General features: G+C 40.6%; 1 protein-coding gene across 8 annotated transcripts in view; it reads left to right on the top strand.

Moving 5' to 3' along the window:
• INPP4B (inositol polyphosphate-4-phosphatase type II B) overlaps positions 1-15,383 on the top strand; it is an 851,608-nt gene that overhangs the window by 680,107 nt on the left and 156,118 nt on the right. For all 8 annotated transcript variants that reach the window (XM_077476952.1, XM_077476955.1, XM_077476953.1 and 5 more), the window contains one exon: positions 7,217-7,394. In XM_077476952.1, coding sequence (XP_077333078.1) covers positions 7,217-7,394 — 178 coding nt within the window. The remainder of the gene's footprint in view (positions 1-7,216; positions 7,395-15,383) is intronic.

Below are 15,383 nucleotides of genomic sequence, written 5' to 3'. Positions count from 1 at the left end.
TGTCTTCTCCCGGAGGCAACGACTGTCCCCACTCTCGCCAAGAAAATACAATGGCTCAGCGGAAGGGATTCCCCTGTCAACACTGTCTGTGGTTGCAGGAAAGAAATTTGCTCCGTGTATGGACTTCTTTACCCTTTTAAATATAATTAGCAGACAAAGAGTCTGACCATTTTATTCTGCCACAAGCTTCCTGTTAATGTGTAAATAATCTTGCTCTCCACTGTCAGTTTTTTGTTCAACTCTGTGGTTGGGTGAAAAAAACTGACCCATGTATGGCCAGTTTTAGTTGCTGGGGGCCCAGAAGTCAAAGGGATCAGTACGTGTGTTCTTGTAGCATTTATTTTAAAGGGAACATTTTATGATGCATACCTAAAGGAGGCATTAATGATAGCAGTATCCATTAGTTGCAGGGTAAAGATATAGTTCAGCTTTACTAGAAAAAAAAAAACTTTCTACAGAAATAGTAGGATTAGAGTGGGCCACCACAGACTAGGATTCCTGTTCCATGCATTTATTCGAATGATAGATTCCCTTTAAAATGCTTTATGTAATTTGCATCTGCAGCTTAATTCTCAGCAGCATGGCCTTCTGTTTTGAGACCCATGAGCTCATTGACAGATTGCATGTTACACAATTTGCTTATTTAGTGAAACATGCAATGGTGCAGTAATCCATAGCAATCATCGTATTTTCTTTTATTTTTTTCTTATTAGATAAGTTAAGAGATCATATTTGTTATTGCTATGATTTGAGAATTTTGCAAGTAACTTTCAAATATAAGCTAAGGTATGTGTAATTAATTACCTGTCATACTGAACATCAAATATTCCAGTAAATGTTTGGGTTTTCTTGCAGTTATTCCTCTCTGATCAAATAACTCTAGCAGAACACAAATAACTTAAATATCAGAAAAAGGGTGCGGGCATGGCTGAGGTTTTAAAATACAGTAAAAGCTGTGGGTTCAACTATTACAGAAAAGCAGAGTAAATGTATACCCCAGTGTTATATCTAAAGAAGTTCCTATTTAGGTTGCGCATGTACGTACGTAAGTACATTGCTACAGTTTGGTGGTAGCATATAATGGTGACATGATGGCAAATGAGCATTACACCCCTTAGTATCCTTCACTGAATGAATCACAATGAGATTATAGCTTCCTGGGCATTTAGTTCTCATATCATTCTGACGTTTTTTCAAGTTTTTTTTTCAGCTAAAAGCACAAGAGTACATCTATATAGTATAATATGTATGACACATAATTGTTAACATTCCCTGCAGCATTTTGGATGTCATTGTTAATCGCTATATAATTGCTTGGGTAGAAATAATTGCTAAATTATCAAACAGAAATAACTACTACAGTGTCGACATTTTTTGCTAGTTAAGCAAAAAGATAAACTTTTCTTTCTTCTTGCTAAGCTCTGGTTGAAAAGAGCCAGAATAGTTAGAATAAGGTTACCATTCATTCTTGTTTCCTAAAGACAGTCCTTGTCAGTCTAAGCCCTTGTACACACGGTCGGAGATTCCGACGGAATCCGTTTTGTCGGATAATCAGTCTGTGTGTGGTATGCATCGGACTGTTTCCGTCGGAATATCCGTCGGACACAATTTTCCAACTTGTTGGAAATATTTTCCGACAAACTGGTCCGATCGGACATACTCCGATCATGTGTAGAGAATTTTGATTGGACAAAGTGCTACGCATGCTCAGATCAAATTCCTACACCAAAGCTATTGGCTACTAGCGTGAATGTAGTCCCGTCATAACGAAATAACGTCATCACGTTCTGAACGATCGGATTTTCCGACAACTTGGTCCGACAGTGTGTATGCAACAGTTTCGGACACAATCCGTCGGACAAAATCCAACGGATTTGGTTGGCAGAATGTCCGACCGTGTGTATAAGGGCTAAGATATTTAGGTCTGATTCTAAACACGGTCCAAGCAAGAGCATTCTTGCCACCCATAAGGATCGCTGCCCTGAAAGATTAGGTGTGTCAGATAAGGGGCACCAGACAACCCTCCATTCGGCTCTCTATGAGCCTTCTAGGGAGGATGGTATCCTCCTTCAAGGCAGTGCCCTATGTCCAGTTCCATTCCAGGCCTTTACAACAGGACATCTTATTGGCTTAGAACAGAGAAAGAAAAGTACTGGATTTTCTAATGTGCTTATCTCCTCATGCATGCTTAAGCCAAAACTGGTGGTTGCAGGATCAGAACCTGCGAAAGGGAAAAACCTTTCTCCTGGTAACTTGGAGAGTACTGACTACAGATGCCAGTCTCTCAGGCTGGGGAGCGACCCTAGACAGGTTCACAGCTCTGGGGAAGTGGTCAGGGACAGAGCAGACCCTGCCCATCAACGTCCTAGAATTACGGGCAGTACGTCTGTATGGTGGAGCTTCAGGACTGCTCTATCAGGGTTTAGTCCGACAATGCCACGGCAGTGGCTTATATAAACCACCAAGGTGGTGCCAGGAGTTGTTCAGCTCTGAAGGAGGTGAACTACATACTAGCCTGGGCAGAGGGATATGTGTCAATTATATCTGCAGTTCATATCCCGGGAATAGAGAACTGGAAGGCAGATTATCTCAGCCGCCAGCAGATCTGCCGTGGGAATGGTCCCTACACCCAGAGGTGTTCAGGAAATTTGCCAACGTTGGGGATGGCCAGAGATCCGCCCACTGGTATCCAGGTTCAACAACAAGCTACAGAAGATTGTGTCTCGAACAAAAGATCCTCTGGAAATTGGAGCAGATGCTCTGATAGTTCCATGGAGCCATTACTCCCTGGTTTATGCTTCCCCCCTGATCCCTCTCCTTCCACATTTGTTGTGCAGGATTCAGAGGGGGGGGGGGGGGGGGATTCCAGTCATTTTGGTGGCATCAGCCTGGCCCAGAAGGCCCTGGTTCCCGGAGATTGTGAGACTGAAAATATACAGCTATGGACGCTTCCACGTCACCCCGATCTACTGTCTCAAGGTCCTATATTCCACCCCAACCCCAGTCTTTAAATTTGACAGCATGGCTATTGAATCTAGAGTGTTAAAGGACCGTGGCATCTTGGAACCAGTGGTATCTACTCTAGTGAATGCTAGAAAACCTGTCACTAGGATGATTTATCACAAAGTCTGGAAGACTTATATTGCTTGGTGTGAAGCCAGAAAATGACATCCTCGGAAATATCTGAGTACAATCAGAGGTCAAGTTTTGGCCCTATCAGTATTCTTCCCAAGGCCTTTAGCCTCCTGTTCGCTGATCCAAACCTTTATGAAAGGGGCAACTAACTTGCTTCCCCTCCATTAGGTCACCTATGTGTCCTTGGGACTTGAACTTGGTGCTGTCTGTGTTACAGAAACAACCATTTGACCCTATTAAGGAAATTCCATTAGACTTACTGTTACGCAAGCTGGCCAGCTAGAAGGGTGTTGGAGTTGGCTGCCCTTTCATGCAGGGAACTGTACTTCACCATGACAGAGCCGTATTACAACCTGTTCCATCCTTTTTACCAAAAGTGGTGTCGGCTTTTCATTTAAATCAGGATATTATTTTGCTTTCTTTTTCTCTCAGACTCGTTCGGTGGAAGAGAGAGGACTGCATTCTTTGGACATTGTCCGGGCAGTCAAGGTTTATTTGTCTAGATCTGCGGAGATCCAAGGATCAGACTCATTTTTGTTTTACCAAAAGGACCCAAGAGGAGACAGGCAGCTTCCAAAGCTTCCATTGCCAATTGGGTTTGTCAATTGGTCATTCAGCCCTACCTTCTGAAACATAAAGATCCTCCCTTTAGAGCTCATTCTACCAGGGGTGTAAGAACCTCCTGGGCTTTTCGCCATCAGGTATCTGTGGCTCAGATTTGTAAGACTGCAACCTGGTCTTCAGTGCATACGTTCACAAAATGTTTTCAAGTGGATGATCGAGCAGCCGAGGATTCAGCTTTCGGCTGCAGTGTACTGCGGGCTGCCGTATAAGTTCTGATGGCTATCGTTTGGCAGGGTGTCTCCCTCCCCTCAAGGCTATTGCTCTGGGACGTGCCAGAAGGTAATGAATATCAGCCTGAATCTGTGTCCCATGATGTATGAAAGAGAAAATAAGATTTTTACTTCATACTTACCTGTAAAATCCTTTTCTTTGAGTACATCGTGGGACACAGAGATCCGTTCCCTTTTTTTTTGAAGATTCAGTGCTTGCTACAAAACTGAAGTGCTTCCTGTATAGTAGGGGTTATATAGGGGATCACTTCCTGTCTGAAGACCTTTGGTCTACCAGTGTACATTCACCTAATGATGAAGTATAACCCAGCAGGTAATTAATATTAGCCTGACTCTGTGTCCCACGATGTACTAAAAGAGAATGATCCTTCAGGTAAGTATTACGTAAAAATCCTATTTTCTTACAGCTATAATGAGCTGTAAAGAGTGGAATGGAGCAGTACATAAATTCTGAAGTGTGTGAAGTGTCATACTTCATCTATACTGCAACCCTCTGGAGTAACAATTCAAATTATAAGACATGGTGTTTTCAGACATCTGCCTTATAGGCATGGGGAAAAACAAGAGTCATTGCAGAGTGTAGTATCTATTTCAGTCTGCAATTACAGAAATGTGATCTGTGATCATTCATGTATACATTCACTGCTTTGTAACATAAACCTCTGTATTTTCACAAACACCAGTGGAACACATTTTATCTAAAATTATCTTAATTTATTTTTAAAAGTGCTAAGGGTTTTAAACGTAGCAGGCCTAAGTGGGCAATTTGGTAGCTCTGGATCTTCCATTGAGCACAGTAGGCAAATGGCTGTAGGCAGGCAAAGAAAAGAGGAGGCTTTTCCCTCTATAGTCGTCAACCAAGCTTTTTTTCTCACCATCAGTAAAAATACAGTCACTTCATATAAGAATTTGTAAATATATTGTCACATTACTTTAAGCAACGTATACAATAATGTGTGGAAATCATCTGTGTAAAAGAGGATATCCTAGCAGAAGGGGGTTGTTGTTGGGTAAAAGACGTTGTAATGCCTACAAGCTCCAGCCATGAAAAATCCAGCTCTTTCAAGAAGGAATGGTGTCTAGATTTGTCTATGCTTTGACTGCCTGCTTTGCTTCAAAACCTCCTTGGTTTAATAGAATAGGACAGCAGCCTACATATTTCCTGAACTTACTGAAGGAGTTCCAATTCAGTTATTGTGTATTAGACATAGCGGAGTTCGGGGTGTGTTATATATAACAGATCTGCTTTTGTTTCTTAGTACGGCACTGCAATGTTCTCAATAGTGTATGCACTTTGCAGACATCTTTAAAATCAAAAACACTTGCTGTAAGCAATATGGTGGCTTTTTGAAAAGAGCAAAAATGCATTTTAATGATACACAGAACAGCAGATAAAAATATTCATTTCTTATAAGTGCATTCTAGATGTAAGATGCATTTATAGTTAGAAGACTGAACTCTCCAGAAAATGAAATTTTGTTGCTGAAAAGCTAAAAGCTATTCTCACAGAGTACAAATCAGTATCATCATCATATGCAATAATGCCTGGCTCTGGCTTGTCGGACCATTTTAGAGAAACCACTGCTTTTACATAGCTTTCACAGGAGGGACAGGCAATGCTACTCAAGCTGTGGCTGATTGTTAGAGTTTGAACAACATTTGTGTAAATGCACATAGAATGTATTTAGCTGATTTAAAATGAAAGTTGTGCTTCAACCATATGAATACATTGGCTTTTCTGAATTTATAAAGGTCTGAGATGAATATAGATATCTTTGTAATTTATAAAAGGGGTATACTCTTCCTTATAATAAAATAGTATACCCTTGCAGGTTATCGGGAGAATGGTCTAAAAGCATCAAAAAAGCCATTCAACTGAATCAGCGCATAGCTTTTTCAGGCCATCATCATTGCAATGTATGAACACCATGGCTTCTAAAGAGTAGCTCTTGGCACGCTACAAGACAGTATACCTATACAAGTTATGGCGAGAAAGGACTAAAAACAGCGCTTTGATCGAATTGAAAAATACTAAATCCTACAATGAGGATAAAGCTTTCATTTTTGGGATTTGTCATGGAGTCAGACACGAATATCTTCTGTTTTAAGAGGACTTTACAACATTATGAATAGATTTGCTTTGAGGGCTTTTTAATTCAATTAGTAGTTTTTAGTACATGAAACACACTAACTGCCAACAAGAATGGGCATGCCCTGTAGGACGGTGGGGTTGATTTGCTAAAATTGGAGAGTGCAAAATCTGGTGCAGTTGTGCATAGTAGTCAATCAGCTTCTAATTTCGGCTTGTTCAGTTAAAGGCTAAGTTCATCTTTGTTCACGTTTTTTTTCTAAACTCCAGCTCCCCTATGTGCCAATATAGCATTAATGTACTTATATTGCAAAAATAAAACTGCTTTCCATTAATTCTTCACAGGCTTACCTCACCCTCTTCACACTGCTCCATTACTTCTGCCTTACTTCCTGGATAGACTTTAAGCCATGTAGAATTAATGGAAAGCTGTTTTATTTTTGCAAAATAAGTACAATAATGCTAACCTGGAAGCTGATCAGTTTCTATGCAGAGCTGCATCACATTTTGCACTCTTCAGTTTTAGCAAACCGACCCCTGTATTTTTTCTTATTTTTTTGTTGGTAGAACTTCACTCCAAGCATATTTTTTAGTTTTAGAGTCAAGAATGGAACCTATTATCTCCTTTTGTCAGCGTCCCTATTTGAGTTAGATTTTACTTCCTGTGACCAAAGTTTTGAGGATGTGTAGGGAAATCTCCCCAACAGTGGAAAAAAAAAAGACATGCTAATTTTAGAGTCCCACTTCAGTATAATCTAAAACAACATTGTTAGCATTCAAATGAGTTGGAATTAAAAGTTTGCAATTCTCTTTCTTGACGCTTCCAATCAACAAGATAAGCTGTATAAAATGTTGACGGTGCTTACATATCAATGTGTAATTCGTTCTCTTTATAAAGCTGAGATAGGAAATAAACTCATCAAGTACTGTTTGCTTTCATTTGTGGTTCCCCTATTCTTTTACTTTGGAAAAACGATTGGACGTTAATCCTCTCACAGATAAATATCTCAGCATATGCCTGAGTACAGGAAATAACTACTCAATCTTCTTTATAAGGATTATTTTTTATTTTTTGCTGAATATCTGATAATTTTTTTTCTGCAGTCTGCTAAAAGAAATTTGCATTTCTGTTTTCCAGTACTGGGTACCAGTGTATTTACTATTCACCAGAAAATACGGCAAAGGCAAAAGAAATTTTAAGCAACATCAATCACCTGCAACCTCTTATATCAAGCCATACAGACCTCCTCCTTAATTCAGCAAGACAGCACACTGCGGACAGCCTGAAGAATTCTTTAAACATTCTAAAGGAAACGGTGAGATCCCAATCTGGTCTCGTGGATGAAAATAGACCTTTCCCTAATGCCTCCCCTTTACTTTTAATGTGCAGGTTGACATTCATTACATTAAAGAATGTTGAGTACTCTCTTTGAAAAATAGACTTCAAAATGCCAAAGCTAAGGAAGACCAAACACCTAATTCCTTTGCACAAAAAAGTAATTTAACATTTTCTGTATCTTTATTTTCTGCCTCTAAAAGTGTTTCTCAAAGCAAGATTGCAGGCTTTCAGAACCAGTGGATTCTGTTATTAAATTGAGTTATTTTATTGCTGCTCAGCAGCATTTGATTTCTGCAAGTCTTTTTCTTTCTAATGCTAATAATTGTACGAGAGACGCAAGTAGGTGGTATTGTTCTTTTAAGCCAGTATATTCATTTTTTTGTTCTTCTATGGGAAAGTGATTTCTTACATAGTCACATTTAGAAGCAATTATTCTGCAAACACAGCACTAAAACATGAGTAAACAATTACATAGTGATATGGCACTGGTGGGCTTTTTGAATGACCACTGATGATTGCTTTTGCTAAGATGAGAATGAGTCAGGGGCTGACAGTCATGGAATGCATTAAAACTTGTTTCTATTCAGTTTAAAACTATGTGGACGCAGTTTTGCCTGCTGATAGATTTGTAATTCTGTGCAGCCAGTTTTGTGACTCAAGCATTCCTGCAAGACCATGTAACTAGGTCCTCAATTGGAGGATTAGGGTAGCCAGGTCAAAACACTCTTCCAGACTGCTGTTTGCACAGTGTAAGGGCAGCAGCACGCTGATTAAGTCCTCCTCTAGCCCTCCTTCTATGAACATGTTCACTGTCCACACAATCGCAGTGCAACAGAGCCTGGCCAACTCCTAGCGTTGGCTTTATTTTACCAGTCTGCTGGTGTACCGAGGACTTCAAGAGGCTGATAGCAAATTTAGATACATACACGGCTCTTAAAGTGTATTTCGACTTTTGCCACCAAAGATTTTATATATATATATATATATATATATATATATATACTTATTTATATGTGTATATATACAGTATATGTTTACACATCCCCATTTACATAGCTTAAAGTGGTTTTAAAGACTTTTTTTTTTTTTTTTACTTTGTATTCCCTCCATTAAGGTAAAAAAAATTTACAGCTTGCTGTCCTCCACCATCTCCCTAAATAATTACCTAAGTCATCAATTGATCCAGTGCTGTGCAGGGCTGCAGTCTTCTCTGCCCTCTTCTTCTTCTTTACACATGGAATCAGGCAGCAGCAGGGGCCAATGGCTCCTGCTGCTGTCAAATGCTGGGGGGTGGAGCCAAGCCCCAAGAGCAGCTCAATAGAGACACATAGCTTTGGGAGCAAGCACAGACTGTGTGCTCCCATAGCAAACAGCTATGGGGGCACAGGGAGAAGAGGAAGTACAAAGATCAACGGCAGGGGGACCTGAAAAGAAGAGGTTCAGGGTTCCTCTGCGCAAAACCATTGCACAGAGCAGATAAGTATAATGTGTTTGTTAATTTAATTTTACAAAAAAAATGCCTTTAGTATTACTTAAAAAAAAAAAAAAACATAAAAAATGTAAAAAAAAGCATCTAACCTTTTCACATGCTCTTTTCCGAAAACTCCAGGACTAATACATCCTCCTTCTTTCTCCCTTCCATGTAATGTTTATGAGGGGGTTTGGCGGGTGTATTGTGTGATAATGCACTTTGAAAAAACTGCTGTTGAGTTTGTCTTCGATCTTCACATTGACATCTATTCAAAGTAATAGAAGCTATCTATAGTGTCATGTGTATGAGGGTATGCATACAGACATTTTGGACCATGTGCGGCAAATCCTAGCATTTTCGGGCACCTGAGAGGCATGTGTAAAAGTGTCTAGCCAACTGCCAGCAGCCTCTTGAAATAGGTAGTGCCTGGATGCAGCTGGACCCTGTATTGAGTGCTACTTGCATTTACGACCATATGCATTCAGGGATGTATGCCTTGAATGCAGCATTCTGAATGCCCCTGAACACATGCAGCACTAAGCATATGTACCACTCGGTACAGAATCCATCTGCCTAATTTTTTAGTCTGTCATAGATTTTGACAGGCTGCTGGCAGCCGGGGCTAGACACTGCAACTGTGCTTCACATGTACTCGAAAACCCTGGGATTTGACGTACACAGGTCAATTTTAAATTAACTTAAAAATGAAAAAAAAAATGAAAACACCACTATACATGTAGCTGCCGCTATGTGCGCACATTTGGATTTTCTTTCTTAATCAGCAACATTTTTGAAGCCTGGACCAAAAAAAAAGGCAGATTCTTGTCTACATTAGCTACGCTGTTAAACAGTGTGGTGTAGTGGAGAAGATGGACACATACATTTATAGTAAGTGTCTTGTGCTGGATTTGCATTTTGGCTGCTTTCCCACTGAAAGGAAAGTAGGTAAAGGTGTTACAAGATTTAGTTATTTTAGCAGCTATTCATTAAACCAGATATAAAGTTATATTTAGTTACTTCAACAGCTATTCCAGAAACAAGAAAGTTGGTTTATTTTTCATCTAAAACTGACAACAATGCATTAAAGTATTTTAACATATTTTAATGATATAGGGACCGGGATCTAATGTGCTAGATAACCATTTCTTACGTGGCTGCACACTAAAAATGAAGTTTCTACAGAGCTCCCTCTCCTTCCAGCTACCCAATAGTTAAAGAGGAAGTAAACCCTGCAGAGAATGCATTAAAGTGGTTCTAAAGCCTGAACATTTTAAAACATTCCCCCCTCGAGCAGGGGAAACTTTCTAGTTCTACCTAATCTGCATTCTGATGCCCCTGATGTCACACAATGAAGTGCCACATAAGGGTACTTGATTGATTATTAGTGTTCAATTAGTGGCCACTTCAAAACTTCTCTTTTCCACTGTTTTGTAAACACAGTTAAACAATTAGCGCAATACATTTGTAAAGATTACTTAAAATTCCACACTTGCATATAAGACAAAGTAGAAGTATGCATAAATAATGTAATAAACCTAATTACAGTGATAGAGTGCATATGAAAAACATGGAGAGATAGGGTCCTTTCACACGGGGCGGATCAGTTCTGATCCGCCCCGTGGATGTCCGTTTGCTCAGCGGGGATCACTCCGCCGATCCCCGCTGAGCAGGGAGATGACAGCTCCATCTCTGCACACTGCGCAGGGACGGACCTGTCACAGCGCCGCTCTCCCCTATGGGAGATCGGATGACGACGGACCGCAGTGCCCGTCGTCACCCGATCCGATCCGCAGACGGATGGAAAAATAGCTTTTTCCTCCGTCACACTTTTTCGGATCGGAGCGGGTCGGATGTCAGCGGACATGTCACCGCTGACATCCGACGCTCCATAGACCTCTATGGAGCACCCGTTCAGGTCCGCCTGAAAAACTGACAGGCGGGCCTGAACGGGACGTTAGTGTGAAAGAGGCCTAAGGTGATTTCAAGGTGAGCTTCAATTTATTAATTGCTGTGTATAGGAAACATTATTATTTGTCAACATGAGGGGGGAAAGGAGACTGACAAAAAAAGGTATATTACCTGTAATGGTGCACCTCTCTGGGGCCTTTTTTTTTTCTTTTTTTTTTACAAATACCTACATTTCTATATATATTTCCAAAACATTATTAATACAATGAATTGTGAATTTAATGGTGTCTAAATTTTACACTTAAAGTCAAAAGAGTTTTTCACCTATTTTGTTTTTACCAAAAAGTCCCAATTCATTGTTTAAAAATGTTTTTGAAAAAATACAGACACTTAAAGGGGTAGTAAACACCTAGTCACAATGTGTACCTATAGGTAACCTTAGCAGTAGGTACAGTGAATATCCCTAAATGTGTGATGTCTAGGAGATATTCACATTGGCTCTAGCCAACAACATAACTACGCATGCTCACTGATACTCCTCATTCAGGGCACACTGAGCCACGATGATGACTCCTGTGCCCATGCGCAAAAGTGATGTCCTCATGGCCCAACCATTTAAACAGCCAGGGAGCAAGAACCTGGAAGAAAGACCGGGTGAAGATGGAATGCAGCACCGGAGGGCTCAGTTTTAAAGATAAGCTATTATGCTGTGCATACTATCATGTTATGGCATAATGCTGCAGAGGCCACTTAAAAAAAAAAGGGGGGGGGGTAGAGTTTGCTACTGCTTTAAACATACTTGTGGATTTTTATTACCTTTTGTTTTCCTTTATACTACCATTTTAACCACTTCTGCCCCCGGAAGAATTTACTCCCTTCCTGTCCAGAGCCCTTTTTGCGATACGGCACTGCGTCGATTTAACTGACAATTGTGCGGTCGTGCAACGTTGCATCCAAACAAAAATTGACGTCCTTTTGTTCCCACAAATACAGCTTTCTTTTGGTGGTATTTGATCACCTCTACTTTTTTTTATTTTTTGCACTATAAACAAAAAAAAGAGTTACAATTTTGAAAAAAATATTTTTAACTTTTTGCTATAATAAATGACCCCAAAAAATATATAAAAAAAAAAAATTTCTATCTCAGTTTAGGCCGATACGTATTCTTCTACATATTTTTGGTAAAAAATCGCAATAAGCGAATATTGATTGGTTTTGCACAAAAGTTATAGCGTCTACAAAATAGGGGATATATTTATGACATTTTTACTATATTTTTTTTTATTAAGAATGACGGCGATCTGCGATTTGTATCTTGAGTGCGATATTGCGGTGGACACTTTTGACATTATTTTGGGACCAGTGACATTTATACAGTGATCAGTACTATAAAAATACACTGATTACTGTGTAAATGACACTGGCAGGGAAGAGGTTAAACACTAGTGGCGATCAAGGGGTTAGGTGTGTCCTAGGGAGTGATTCTAACTGTGGGGGGGATGGACTCACTACAACATGACAGAGACCACTGCTCCCGATGACAGGGAACAGTAGATCCCTGTCATGTTGCTAGCAGAACAGGGAAATGCCTTGTCCGCCGCCCCCGGAGGACATCGAGTCCACGGGACCCACACGCACATTCACGGAATATGCACCCACTAAGCCACGTCTTAAAGGGGATGTACAGGTACGCCCATTTGTGCAGCCGCCCCATTGTGCCCATGTACATCATTGTGCGCTGGTCAGCAAACAGTTAAATTAAGCTATGTACTTGTCAAATGCTGCTTTATGTAACATACCTCCTTAGATACAGTCTGTCCAGACAGTATGGCCACCTGTCAACTTGGCACTATCCACAGGTAGCTTAACCCTTCTATTAGAAACAGAAGTTGAATCTAATGCAATTTTACTTCAGCTAATTGCAGGATATTATTCTAGTCTTTTGAAGTGTAAGAAGACCGTGACATTCCTAAGCCCTTACTCTGTGAATAACTAACATTGACTGCGGGAACATGAAAGAAGTGGATAGGGTCTAGCTAGGACTAAACCAACTAGCTCTAAACAGGAGGGGACAAGACACAGGACTATACCAATATTCCATTAGTAAAGTTGTAGTAGTCTGCAACCTAATGCAGTTCAATACAACACAGAAACACTACATGAAAGTGGGCAGAAAAGTTATCTTTTTAAAGGGGTTGCAAACCCTTGTTTTTTTGTTTTATTTTAAAATAACAAACATATCTTACCTCCACTGTACAGTTCATTTTGCACAGTGTGGCCTGAACCTCATCCTCTGGGGTCCCGAAGGTGGCGCTCGCGGCTCCTCCTCGCATTCGTAAACACCCCTAGGAGAAGCGCTCTCTCTGGGGGTTGCCTTGCAGGAGCACTCCCAAGTCCAGCATTTGCGTGCATAGACACAGAATGCTGGAGAATCTCTGCCAAGGGAATGAACGGACTCAGGTGAGTAAAACGGGGGGCTGGGAAGCCAGTCAGTGTCAAGTTTTTTCACTTTAATGCACAGGATGCATTAAGGTGAAAAAACACAAGGGTTTACAACCCCTTTAAGGTTGGCCATGTGGGGCTTTTTTATGGGCTTGCAAATGCACACAAATTAAAGTGGTTGTAACCCTAAAAAAAAAGAGATCCTGTTCCCTTATATCAGGTTAAACATTGCTTGTGCTGTCTAACCTGTCCCTCTCTAAGCTGTAAAAAAACCTAGTTGATCCTGCCTGTTCCTGTGTCCCCCTCTGTGTACTGACCATGGTAATCAGGGCTGCTGAGCCCTGATTATTGCGGTCAGTTTACATGCCTCCGTCATCTGCTGCTCTCCTCTCTCTCCCTCCCACCCTGCCTGTCAGCTCCTGTATGTGAGCCGTCTCCTCCCCCCCCCCCCCCATCTCCTGGAGAAAAGTAAACTGTAAAAAAAAAATCACTGCCAGCCCCTCTCTTTTATCCAGCCATAACACATTTTGTTAGTGTTTGTTGAAAACAAAGCCTCTAAATACTTATTTTTTTAAGATCTCTTCAGGCCGGTCACATAACTCCCAGCCACTCTCCTCCCCATCTAAGGGCTACAGCAGGAGGAGGCTGAGCGGCCAGCACATTGGTCACATGACCTCCCGACTGACATTAGAGGGAGATCTTGGTCCCTCCTGCTGTAGCCCATAGATTGGGGTAGGAGAGCAGGTGGGAGTCATTTGTCCGGCCAGAAGAGATCTGAAAGAAAAGTATTTAGAGGTATTGTTTTCAACAAACACAGTGCGGTATGGCTGGATAAAAGTGTGGGGCTGGCAGTGAATTGTTTTTAATGTAACAAACACTTTAAAAAAAGAAAACCCCTTTACTTTTTTAATGTATTATTTGTCATTTCATTCATGATGGAAATGCACCCTTAAAGTGGCAGTGTTAATCTGTAGGCAGAAGGTTTATTTTTTTTCATTGAAGCCTCCAACCTGCATGCCATAGCTGACTAGGTAATTACAGGATGGGGAACGACTCTGGTTCCTGATCATTAGTAGGGACCTGAGCTGTCAGTAATGCCCTGTACACACGACCGTTTTTTCCATCAGAATAAATTCTGGCGTTTTTTCCGACGGAGTTCCGCTGAAACGGTCTTGCCTACACACAATCACACTAAAGTCCGATCGTCTAGAACACGATGACATACAACATGTACGATGAGACTAGAAAAAGGAAGTTCAATAGCCAGTAGCCAATAGCTGCCCATGCGTAATTTTGGTCCATTGGAACAGCATACAGATGAACGGTTTTCCATTCTGATAGGAATTGATTCCATCGGAAAGATTTAAAACATGTTCTATTTCTAGGTCCGTCATAATTTTCTAAAAAAAAAAGTCAGATGAGGCCCACACACAATCGGAATATCCGATGAAAAGATTCCATCAGACTTTTTCTGACAGAAAGTCCGACCATGTGTACACCGCATAACAGTCGCAATTGAGAGCCAGCAGCCATATTATGATGTGCACTAGCCATATAGAAATGAATAGAAGCTTAACTTGAAATGCATTTTTATACAGTGAAATTAATATGAACAGGTCCTTACCCCTTCATGATCAAGAGTGCTGTGCACAATTAATAAGTACCAATTCTTGGAAATCTTTAGTTGGACAATTGTAATTAGAAAACTGCCTTTTCAAGTGAGTACTGTCAAATGACATTCCCTACACTATGCACATGGTTATTGATAATAACAAGGACACGGGACGTGTACAGTATAGATGAAGATGCAGACTTGTATGCAGATTTATGTTCATTACACTGAGGACTGATTTATGACAAATAGAGAAAGTGCATTTTTTACTCCCAACAGTTACCAGATTATATTGTTCACAGTTTTTTCCATGAAATCTCATATGTTGTTTTAGGCAAAAGCTCCACTTTTTTCACAAATGTATTGCCTCCAGTGTTCAAAAATATCTGGATGGACAAGTACTGCAACCTTATAGTGGTCTAGTATGAGAATAACAGACGCTAGTCAAATCAAACAGTTATAATGTGTGAACACTGACACTTTCTAACTATTATAAGGGCCGTTTACACCACACATGTGACCCAGCTGCAGTG

This window comes from Lithobates pipiens, unplaced genomic scaffold (assembly GCF_037356315.1).
Source record: "Lithobates pipiens isolate NorthernLeopardFrog02 unplaced genomic scaffold, aLitPip1_a1.2 Scaffold_13, whole genome shotgun sequence".
Classification (NCBI taxonomy): domain Eukaryota; kingdom Metazoa; phylum Chordata; class Amphibia; order Anura; family Ranidae; genus Lithobates; species Lithobates pipiens.
This window is presented reverse-complemented; position numbering and strand designations above follow the sequence as displayed.